The sequence below is a fragment of the Schistocerca gregaria genome, chromosome X, assembly GCF_023897955.1.
Source record: "Schistocerca gregaria isolate iqSchGreg1 chromosome X, iqSchGreg1.2, whole genome shotgun sequence".
NCBI classification, from domain to species: domain Eukaryota; kingdom Metazoa; phylum Arthropoda; class Insecta; order Orthoptera; family Acrididae; genus Schistocerca; species Schistocerca gregaria.
The window spans coordinates 771072052-771084450 of record NC_064931.1 but is presented as its reverse complement, the minus strand read 5'-3'; the positions used below and the strand labels follow the sequence as shown (position 1 = coordinate 771084450).

The following is a 12399-nucleotide window of genomic DNA, read 5'->3' as shown; positions in this document are numbered from 1 at the left end:
AGATAGTTTCGTTTACCAGAATCACGGTAAATAATGACGCATTATCAAAACTCACGAGGATATCATCTGGGCCCACATTCATTTCCTTTAACTTGTTAATAAAATGAACTGAAATTTTAATATGACTGTCAGTCCTACCAACATAAGGTTGCAGCAATGAGGCAATGTGTCCAGCTAACTTGTTGGTGAGGGCCACCTACAGCGCTGACAATTGGCCTGAAAGGAACCTCAGGTTTATGCACTTTGGGCAATCCATAGTGTCTAGGTGGGTACCCTTCTCTTTTACAAAGCAGCTTCTTATCTTCGGAGGAGAATGAAGATGCTTTTACTAGTTGATTTTTAAAAATCTTCATATTCGGATCCTTCTGAAGTTTTTTGTAATTGGAGTAATGTTGAGGCACTCAAACGTTTAAGGAGGGAAGGTGGGAGCACATGTCAAGAAACTCTAGATAATAATTTTTCCTTTGAAACGATGTTGTATACTTTTATAATTGGCACCATTAATTATTGTAGTATGCTGGGCAACTTGTAGAACATTTTTGCAGTTCCTAGTAATAAACAAAAGGTAAAATTTTATATTTCAATTGAAGCACCTTTTTGTTGAAATTTAACCATGCAGTGAGACACATTTCAACAATAGGGGATATGTCACACACACACACAGACACACACACACTTCCAAGACTAAATTGATGATCCCTTGATGTCTCGGAATATGTCCTATGAACCAATCCCTACTTTTAGTGAGGTTGTGCCATAAATATCTTTTCTCCCAAATTATACTCGGTACCACGTCATTAGTTACGTGATCTACCCATCTAATCTTCAGCATTTTTGTGTAGCACCACATTTCAAAAGCTTCTATTCTCGTCTTGTCTAAACTGATTCTTGTCCAAGTTTCACCTCTGTGCAAGGCTACACTCCTTACAAATACTTTCAGAAAAGACTTCCTGACACTTAAATCTATACTTGATGTTGACAAATTTCTCTTCTTCAGATACATTTTTCTTGCCATTGCCAGTCTACATTTTATATCCTTTCTACTTTGGCCATCATTAGTTATTTTGCAGCCCAAATAACAAAACTCATCTACTGCTTTAAATGTCTCTTGTCCTAATCTGATTCCCTCAGTATCACCTGATTTAATTCGACTGCATTCTATTATCCTTGTTTTGCTTTGTTGGTGTTCACTTATATCCTCCTTTCAAGACACTGTCCATTCAGTTCAACTGCTCTTCCAAATCCTTTGCTGTCTCTGAGGGAACTACAATGTCATCAGTAAACCTCAAAGTTTTTATTTCTTCTCCGTGAACTTTAATTTGTACTCTCTCTCTTTTTTTTTTTTTCTCCCCCTTAATGCATGTTCAGTGTAAAGAATGAATAATGTTGGGGATAGGCTACAATCCTGTCTCGCTTCCTTCTCAACCATTGCTTCCCTTTCATTCCCCTTGACTCTTATAACTGCCATCTGGTTTCTGTACATGTTGTAAATAGCCTTTCGCTCCCTGTCAAAGAGGGTATTCCAGTCAATATTGTCAAAAATGTTCTTTAAGTTAACAAATGGTATAAATCTAGGTTTACCTTTCCTTACCCTATCTTCTGTGAGAAGTCGTAGGGTCAATATTACCTCCCATGTTCATATATTTCTCTGGAATCCAAACTGATCTTCCCCGAGTCTGGCTTCTACCAGTTTTTCCATTCTTCTGTAAATAATTTGTGTTGGAGCGACTTATTAAACTAATAATTCAGTAATATTCACACTTTTCACTACCTACTTCCTTTGGGATTTGAATTATTGGATTCTTTTTGAAATCTGATGGTATTTCACCTGTTTCATACCTCTAACTCATGAGATGGAAGAGTTTTGTCATGGCTGACTCTCCCCAGGCTATCAGTGGTTCTGACAGAGTGAAGTCTACTCCTGGGGCCTTGTTTCGACTTAGATTTTTCAGTGCCCTCTCAAATTATTTTCATAGTGTCAAGTCTCCCATCTCATCCCCATTTATGTTGTATGAGGTCTATTCAAAAAATTCCAGAATATTTGTGATTTTGCACCAATGAGTGTTGGAGCGAAATGCCTGAGGAAAAGGCTGGATTTTCAGATGTTCTTCATTTATGCTTGCTTAAAACAGATATTCAATTTTTCTCTTGCAGGCGTAGGACTACAGCTTGTAATGTAGTTGAGTTGGCTTGAAAGCAGTGCTGTTCTCAGCTTTCAGCTGTGTGGCGCTAATGGTTGCAAGCGAAAACAACAGCTGCGACAACACTGAGGTGCATTCATATTTATATTTACAAAATTGCATTACGTGATTGGTTGATGTAGGCACACTACAATTGTCGGGGATCTTCTTAATGCTGATGTGTTCTCAAGCAATAGTGCGATTTCAACCAACCAAGTGCAGCATCTGGGATGTGTATTCGGTCTACTGTGGAATCATCTGATCTGAAATAATAGTACCTGCATAATTATGTGTCATTTGCTTTATTAAAAGTTGCTACTCTTGTTATGCTAGTTTGTTCAGGTTTTCATTAGGTGAACTATTGATAACAACCCGTGAAACCCTTGACCAATTCAATTCACAATATTTGTTTACATTCTAACTACTTTGTATGCTTGACCCCAGCTATTTTGCATATTTGTATGCAAGCTGTCATATCTGTTTGTAAGACAGTCCTTAAATATTAATAATGTAATCACCAAGTTTATGTGCTTTTTTTTTGCAATGAAAACTTGTTGACCTGTATACATAAAGTGATAACAGTTTGGTGATGGTAGTGTTTCATTACTGTCACTCAGCCATTGCATTACTGTTTCTTAATCTGTCAAATAAAGCAGAATAGTACATCCCAAATAGATCTACAGCATAAGATACATTTCATCTTTTATTGCATTTATGCCCATTACAATTTGTTCTTTGCTTGCTACTAATTTAAGACACATCTTTCAGCTTACTTTGTACGAATTATTCCATAAGTGTATTATTCTCTAAAGAAATAATTTAGATGCACTGCGAGGGACATTTCAACAGCGTTGAAATCTACCCCCAAGGTTTTGTTGAAATCTACATCTACATACATACATACATACATACGTACTCACTCCGCAAGCCACCGTACATTCTGTGGCGGAGGATGTACTGTACCACTATTAGTAGTTTCCTGTCCTGTTTCACTGACAGATAGAGCGAGGGAAAAACGACTGTCAGTATGAGCTCTAATTTCTCATATCTTATCATTGTGGCATATTGGCAGCATAGTATTATTCTGCAGTCAGCTTCAAATGCCACTTCTCTAAATTTTCTCGATACTGTTACATGCAAATAATGTCACCTCCCCTCAAGCGATAACCATTTGAATTCGTGAAGCATTTCCATAATACTTGTGTGTTGTTCAGACCTACCAGTAACAAATCTAACAGCCCGCCTCTGAATTCCTAAATGTCTTCCTTTAATCCAACGTGGTGAAGATCCCAAATGCTCAAGCAGTACTCATGAATAGGTTGCACTAGCATTGTGTTTGTGGTCTCCTTTACAGGTGAACCACACTTCTCTAAGATTCTCCCAGTAAACTAATGTTGACCATGCACCTTCCATACCAAAATCCTCACTTGCTCATTCCATTTCATATAACTTTGCAGTGTTACACCCAGATATTTAAATGATGCAACTGTCAATCGTGACAGTGCTAATGTTGCATCTGAACAGTACGGGTTTGTTTTCCCTACTCATTTGCATTAACTTACATTTTTATACATTTGGAGCCAAATACCATTCATCATACGAACTAGAAATTTTGTTTAAATCCGCCCCACCTTCAGCCATTAAGTTAAAGCCCTGTTACACACTTTTTAAAAAAGTGTGTCAAGTAGTGTTTAGTATAGGCATATTTATAAACAGAATCTCCTCCTTGATTGTGTGAAAAAATCTCACTTACCTCAGTTAATATTAAGTACCAGTAATATGCTATTGAAAACTACAGTACTTATTAAATAACAATCCTCTTATGGGAAGCAATCTGTTGTCAGTTTTTGTCCTCTGGGGAACTCAATTGTTGGCCTGTTGATCAGTTAAAGAGATGTTCTGACAGCGAAAAATTCAAATTGTTGAAAAGTGTTCCCCCTCTCCCCTCCCCCATTTAGTAACTAATGTGTGCACCTATGAGAAGATGTTTTGGGACTATGACCAAAGTAAAAAAGTTATTTTAGTGATAGTGTTTTTTGTGCTTTGTGTACTGAGTGGGGGGAAAACATAAAATCTTTTGTTTAAATTTGATTATAAGAGTTTTTATTAAAAAATAATATTATTTTGTGTGTTAAACTCTCTCCTGTTTCAGACAGTATTGTTAATTTGGTTTGCTAGTTTCCAAACTGAGTGCCTTATAATGAGTATGAAGAGGATTCGCCGCAGGCTTTCTCAGACGTTCCGTTTCAGCATTGAAGGATCATTATCTGAGTTAGCTGAACAGTTGACTATTGATAATAATGAAGAAATTAAGAAGAATGGTGAGTCATATAAGTTTTTACAGATTTTTTCCCTTCTTATTGCTCATTGGCACTTGAATTGGAATTGTAAAAGTTAAATAAATTTGCAATAATTTAGTATTGCTGAGGCTCTCCAGTATTGGAATAGCACCTCAGCATTGTACATAATGGGGAAGTCATGCTTGTACCTCAGGCATGGGTGATGTATAGATCTGATATAATTAAATTTTCCTTGAGACCTTTGAATTATGATCTAAGAAGGGGAAAATAAGCTGAATATGTGAATTGAAGTTTGTGTTAGGGAGAGCAAAATCTAGGGTATTCTGTGCAGCTATGCTAGTTGTAGTGCTGTGGTTGTGTAATGCCTAGCACACCTGCCTAGCAACCAAGGAGACCTGGCTTCAAGTCCCAGCTATGGCACAAATTTTAAATCATATCTTCAGCTTCCATTATTATTGTTGATAAAGATGAGACTCAAATGCCTCGGGGAAAATTTAATTGTATCAGATTAACTAAATTTAATCCACTTTACAGTGTGTGCCACCCCAGTATTCATGTGAAATTGTTTAAAACAAACAATGGAAACTATAAATTTAACTGTGTGGATGAAACCTGCCTCCTCTAAAATAAGTCCAATGTTTATACCTGCTAGGAGTTACAAAATGATGTGTAATTCAAAAGGCCAATAATTTCACAACTGTCCAAGGATTGTCCTCAGTGGAGTGGTATGTGCATGTGTGTATAGCTATTATTAGCAGCATGAAGAAAGCTGTACAGTGTGAGGCTACCAAAGTACAAATACAACCTGCTTCCCTCCATGTTAATAAATGTTCTGTAACCAAGAACTCAGGTTACTTCTGTGTTTTCACATATCTGTAGGATCATTTAATATCAAGAGAGGGTATGGAGGGTGGAAGAAGAAAACCCAATGGCCTGTGTAATTATTTGACTTGAGTTGAAGACTGTCAGTTGGTCTGTGGTTTAAAGGAATGGCTCCTTTGTTTACATCACTTTACCGTATTGAGATGGTTCAAAGAGTTGCAGGATAAAATGTCAATCTCAAGGGCTCTCCCTAGATAGCTTGACTTCCTCTGCCATTTATTAAATAGAATATTGCTGCAGTACTGAAACTAATGGAAGAAAATGAATGTGTGTTCAAGCATACCATAGCAAGGCAGCTTTGTTCTTTGTGGACACCACAGTTCTTTCCACAGCAACAAAACACACATCATGTCTCATGGTAAAAAATAAGAATTTTTACAAATTTCTTACATAATGCATCTTGCTATGTGAGTAATACCTCTACAGGCAGCAGAAAATGGGTTTATTACTGTGGTCTTCAATCGAAGAAATGACTTTTGAAGATGGTGGTACGCTTTTTACAGTCTGAAGACCCTTATCTTTCTTGCTATAAGGAGAATGTTCAATCATTTGATGTTTGACTCACAGAAAAAAGCCACTAGTATGTGGTATGTGGCACAAAGCTTGTGTTGAATCCCAGAGTACTTCAAATTATCAATCAAAGAACAAAACACATTTAATTTTTACTTTGTTCAAAAGTTTTTTTTTTCTGACTATTCAGATTCGACAGGCTTCAAACACCAGGTGCATCATTTGGTACAGCCTTGATCGTGCCACATGCAACTTGGCTACTTTCTACACGTAAAGACTTCTGAATTGATAAAAAATTTGCATTGATAAAGCGGTCTTAAGATACATGGGATAATGAAAAAACCCACCTGCTGAAAGACACGTGGAAAAGTATTTTAATGAGTGAGTTTGAAAAATGGACAGGTGCTTTGACTGTAACTTACTTTTTCTTTTTTCAACAGATTAAAATAAATAGTGATGTATTACTCTCCTAATATATCTCGTATGTATAGTATATAGAGTAATGTCATGGAAATTTTCTGCTGGTATTGTTATTTATGAGAAATAAATTCCAACTGAATTCTACCAAGTATACAGCTTGAAGTAATAAAGGAATTCTCTGGTTGAAGATGAGTATTAGCACCATTATTTCAAACTTAGTGAGGTGGCACAGTGGGTAGCACACTGGACTCGCATTCAGGATGACGACGGTTCAAACTTGCGTCCGGCCATCCTGGTTTTGGTTTTCTGTGATTTCCCTAAATCGCTTCAGGGAAATGCCAGAATGGTTCCTTTGAAAGGGCACAGCCGACTTCCTTTCCCATATTTTCCTAATCCAGTGAGACTGATGACCTCGAGTTTGGTGCCCTACCTGCAAATCAGCTATCCAACCAACCAACCAACCACCATTTAAAAAGCAACGGCAAGAAATAAGAATCAAACACTATTTTGTGTGTTACTTGATATGTCACTGACACACCATTTCCATTATTAAACATAGTTGTTTCCACTTCATGATGGGCAAAAATTTATCATTTTCTTTTTATTGATTTCAGTTTCAAGTATTACTCAATTTCAGGCAGTTGGAAGCATGCAGCGTATCACTTACTTGCAGCACTCATTCAGTCCAACTTCTAAATGCACGAAGCTTTCCACACAACTTAACTTCCATTATCATGTTATAAAGACACATGCATTGCCTGTCAATTTTAACCATGTTATATTCAGTTATCAGTCATCTGACAAGTTGCGAAAGTCACTACGGCTTCATATTCTCAAGGAAAACTTCAATTTATTTCCCAGATTTCCTCTCAAACAGTCTGATCAAAGCAGATGTAGTGTAGTCCAATACTGGGGTAGGTGAACTAGGTGACAATAGGGTTTCTTCCCCTCTGACTATGCTCAACTTATTTAATTGTCAGCCAAACTACAATTATCCACATGTAACTGTGCAATCTAGCACAAAAATGGTGCAATCAATCTTGAACAGTAACTTTTTTGCCTCCGCCCCTTCTTGTAACTATTAATTATTAAGGATAGAGAGGGAAAATACGAAAACAGATAGGTCGCAATAGGTCACACATGGCAAAAGCACCCACCTCATAAATCCACACTTACTCACACTGTTGGCTATGATCTGGCAGAAACAAAGCATGTAGTGGAGTCATGTTTGAGCACACCAGTTGAATTAATGTAGTGATGTGCTGAAAACTGACCACACTAGTTTACTCAATGCCACTTCTGTCACTAACTGTAATCAGGGCCGAGTAGAACAGCAGAGGGTTGTCAGGCTGGTGTGCCTAACAACATATCAGATGGTTGTACTGAGTCTGTACATTATCAGTTTCTGGTCGTAGGCTGACATAGCAAGGCTGTGAGTGGCAGCAGTATCTGTGTTTGTTATCTGCAGCTGTGGCTTGGTGATGCACTCACAGGTTTGAGAACTGGCTCCAGTAAATAATCGAAGACCTGGACAACTTTAATGGATTTATTATGACTGTCCATCCAGTACAGTTCACATCTTTGGCAAGTCTAATGATGGTCAAACTCCACACACAGACATCTGTATGCTTCAGTTCTATGAACTGACATAACCTGCTGGATAGTAGCCGCCGCCACCACCACCACCACCGCCACCACCACCACCACCACCACCACCACCATCATCATATTTTGGGTAGGTTGTTGAACATATTTATAGTCTGTGAGCCAGCCCAGCCTACACCATTCAGCAGCTTGAATGAGAAGCTGATAATGGCCTAGGTACCTGCATCTTCACCTTCCTCATTGACAACAGTTGTATGTCTCTTCTAATCAATTATCCTTTCAATCATACTTGGCCCTGTGCTTCAATTGAGATGACTGCATGTAGGAAGAAAAATCTCAAGTGCCACAGTATTTCCATTGCAGACATGATTGTTATTTCTAGCAGTTCTTTGTTCCAGATTCCTATGTGATTTGGTACACTGTAGAATATGACCTCCTTACATAGCTCCTGTAAGCAAAGAAATGAGTTTTGGATGTTCTGGCCTAGTTTCTCTGATAAATACATGCATTGGATGGCCTGAAGCACAGTTAAGGAGTGGGAGCGGATTGAGGAGCTAGAGTCGTAAACAGATGGGGGTCATAATGTAATTAGGAGCTCACATTCAGGTCGGAGGTGACGTTGAATTTGATGTCCTCTGCCTCTTGGTACACAATCTGCTGCATACAGAACTTAGGTTGAACAAATGGCCACCCCAGCTTATAACTTCATTAAGATTTGGGTATACACAGTAACATATGGTGCTGCAGACCACAAAACATGGAAGTGCCTGATCATTGCTCTAATCAAACCCTTAGTTTGAAATCCTCGTCACATTAAAAATGACATGCAGACATAGGTACATGAAGATAAATGTATGGTGGAAACCAATAACCCTATTCCAGAGGTACATACAGGCAAACTTTGCAAGTCCTTCTTAGTTTACAAAGTTAATTCAATATAATTTTCACTCCCTTTCTATCTGCTGTGGGCTATTTGTCATCCAAGGCTTCTGGCTGGAAGTCTCCCTGGGCTGGAAGTCTTCCCAGACTGTAACTCTGCTTTGTTTGATGTGTGAGGGCCCTTTGGTGCTGTACGCTTACAGATGGTATATGACAGCATCATTTTATAGCTACAGTTTGCAGCCATTTAGCATGTGTATGACTTCTTTGTGGAGTCACAAAAGCGGTTTGCACTGTAGCTCTATAAGTTACCATGCTCACTGCTATTATGACAAGGAATTCTGCCTTATACAAGACACCTTTTCAGTTTTGTTTTACACAGACATGGTTCAGCACTTTTTGCTCTATCTTCAGTGGGTTATTTTATTTAGCACAAAAAGTACTGAAACATGTCTGGGTAAAACAAAACTGAAAAGGTGTCTTGCATAAGGCAGAATTCCTCGTTCTGTTTTCATAGCAAGCATGGACATAAGAAGAACTGCATCAGCACAAGATGATTACTTACTGCTAATATTCATATTTAGATGATTTCTCTTTTTTTTATGGCAACCGTTCATGATTTGGTCAAAATTTCTTTTGACATTTATCCGTTATTGGCTTGAGTGGTATTTATTTTCACAAGGATTCCCACTTCACCATAAGCTCTCTCTTGTCTGATGATGTCCTTTCTATGGAATGTATATCTCTTTAGCACAAGGGACTCTTAAAAACTGGTCTTATGCAGACTCCTTTCCTAAGCAATCTTTTTTTGTTCTACAAGCACCATAGGGCATCTATATTAAACACTTTAGTATTGGAGCCAGTTTACTGTATCGGTTTTTCTTTTCATTTGCCTTTCAGCCAACATTAAGAACTCACAGCCAACAGTGGCCTGATTGTGGGGCTAGAGGTTCCTTGCAATATACTATATATTCCATGTCTTATAAGATTTGGTCTTGGTCAGACCCTTCAGATAAAATATACACCATTTTATCTGGTGACTTTTTTGCCATTTTACTTGGTATGTGCTTCTTGGTTCCTTATTTGCTCTATGGGGAGTGTCTTGGTTGTGTGTCTAAGGTATCACTAACTGTAGAGAGTCTGTTTCAGGTATGATTATTACTTTGGTCATAATTGTTCTGTCTCAATTTTTGACACGGGATGATGGCAGGTTTAGTGGTAGATGTTGTCTCACTTGAAAGAACTGCATGACACACGTGCATACAAGAGTATGTTGAGTTCTTAAAGGCACCATCTATGTCTCTGAATACATAATTTTTGCTATGATATTTCTCACTGCAAAGACAAAAAGATTTAACAAAAATTAATAGCTACATGAATTGGGACATTTTTCTAGCCTCGGCGTGGTGTACACATTTACTCATCTCTATTTCTTGAATCTCTTTGTCTTTATTATAAACCAGAATCCTTGCTAGTAGCTGAATGTTAGCTTGAAAAGGTAATAGACTTTGATGACAATTATCCTTTGCCCGACCTGTGCTACTTCACTAAATCAAGTAGCAAGACCCTCACAAACAAGTGTGGTATCGCTAATTCTTTTGGCATTTGAAGCTCTGTAGATGATTTGGGATGTGTGAACCAACCTGTAAGCAGATAAATCAAGGCTTAATGTGTTCAGGCAAAACTGCTGAATTGAATGTCAGAATGAATGCGTGGTATTTTCGGGGTTAACTGTCATCGATTTGTTATATTTAGCACTTGAGAAACAGCACCTTGCTCCCATACTATATGTAGTTTGACAAGAGCCTACATTGTTACGCCCTTGAATGATATGGCCCGATATCTTGAATTAAGAATTTTGTGCAATTTTGCTACAAAGGGATATGTGCTACTCATCTCCCCATTCAGAACTTGCCGTCACTACTCTAGATATCACATTGTCCACAGACAGTATTACATTCAGTCGCATCTTAACTCGTTTTAGACCACTTATTATTTCCTCTATTCACTTTTGTGCTTTAGCCTTTCATGCAAATTGCCGCACCCAAAAAGAGTGGCCCAAATGAATATAAACTTAGATTATGTGTAGAACAGTATGCCAGTAGACTCATTGACATCAGATGGCACAATATTAATGTGTGAGTGAGATTGATTGGGGCAGAATGCTCTGTCCCCATCTTGTGCATATGTCGCATTGTTACATTTTGGCTCATATGGCATGCTGCTACAACAGTAATCTGTGTGGAAGCAACGGACTGTGATAAGTGAGTAACGGACAATGCAGTGTGGCTACAGCATGGAATGGTTCCTGTCTCATCCACGTCAGTAATGCACACTAAAACTTTGTCCAGTTACTTTGGGTTGATACTAGAGTACAGCAGCAAATGTGAATCTGTCTTTGTTGATGGTTCAGCACTGTCTGTTGTGGACACGCATAACAGACAGATGGCGCTTCATCTGATCAGAATAGTAATAATTAGCATAACAAAGTAAGACAAAGCAAAGATGATGATCTTTGCAGGAAATGCTCAATATGTCCACCATCATTCCTCAACAATAGTTGTAGTCAAGGAATAATGTTGTGAACAGCACTAAAGCATGTCCGGAGTTATGGTGGGGCATTGATGTCAGATGTTGTCTTTCAGCATCCCTAGAGATATCGATTGATCACGATACACCTGCAACTTCAGGTAACCCCAAAGCCAATAATCGCACGGGCTGAGGTCTGGGGACCTGGGAGGCCAAGCATGATGAAAGTGGTAGCTGAGAACACGATCATCACCAAACAACGCGTGCAAGAGATCTTTCACGCGTCTAGCAATATGGGGTGGAGCGCCATCCTGCATAAACATTGTTCATTCCAGCAGGTGTTTATCAGCCAGGCTGGGGATGATGCGATTCTGTAACATATCGGCGTACCTCTCACCCGTCGCGCTAGCAGTTACAGAACCAGAATCACGCATTTCCTCGAAGAAAAAGGCCCGATAATGGTAGATGCGTGTTGTTTTGTTTTTTTCTTCCTTGTAAAACCCCATGTCATTCCAAGCATGTGTGTCAATTTTTACCTCTCTATCTACATTATTCCATGGTTTATTAAGTTTTCAAATTTATACTGACTTTTTGATCACCCGGCACTTTCAGCATAATCCTCTAATAACCAGTGGTGATGCTTTGTAAACTCGTATACAACAGTGTGAAGGCTGATTTCTCAGGAACATATCTAGCCTTTCTTTGATTCCTCACTGCAAATTTTAAAGACTGTTACCTAATCTGTGGTATGCATTTTATTTCATTCATATAGATCCTTCAGAGTGGTTGTAATTCTCACAAAAACCAGTGTGAATAGGATACTGACAACTCATTAATGGTCCCACTTGTGTTTTTCTGATGAGAAAAAGAAAAGAAAAAAAAGAACTCACAATTTGAATCCATTTGTCTTGGTACTTATACAGATCCTTGTTTTAGCTGATATATGGTTAGGAAATTACCTTGTTGGGTTGGATGTTTGTATTTACCAACAATCAATTCATCCTGTTGGGAGTAGAAGAAAAAAGCTGTGTAAGAATCATCTTGATCCCCCAAATAACTGTGGAAATGAATGTCAGCTCAGGTAGGTAGTCCTT

At 38.3% G+C, this 12399-nt stretch overlaps 1 protein-coding gene across 2 annotated transcripts in view; it reads left to right on the top strand.

Moving 5' to 3' along the window:
- LOC126297836 (cyclin-dependent kinase 17-like) overlaps window positions 1-12399 on the top strand; it is a 162309-nt gene that overhangs the window by 37002 nt on the left and 112908 nt on the right. For both annotated transcript variants that reach the window (XM_049989087.1, XM_049989086.1), the window contains one exon: window positions 4333-4501. In XM_049989087.1, coding sequence (XP_049845044.1) covers window positions 4381-4501 — 121 coding nt within the window. In that variant the 5' untranslated portion in view covers window positions 4333-4380. The remainder of the gene's footprint in view (window positions 1-4332; window positions 4502-12399) is intronic.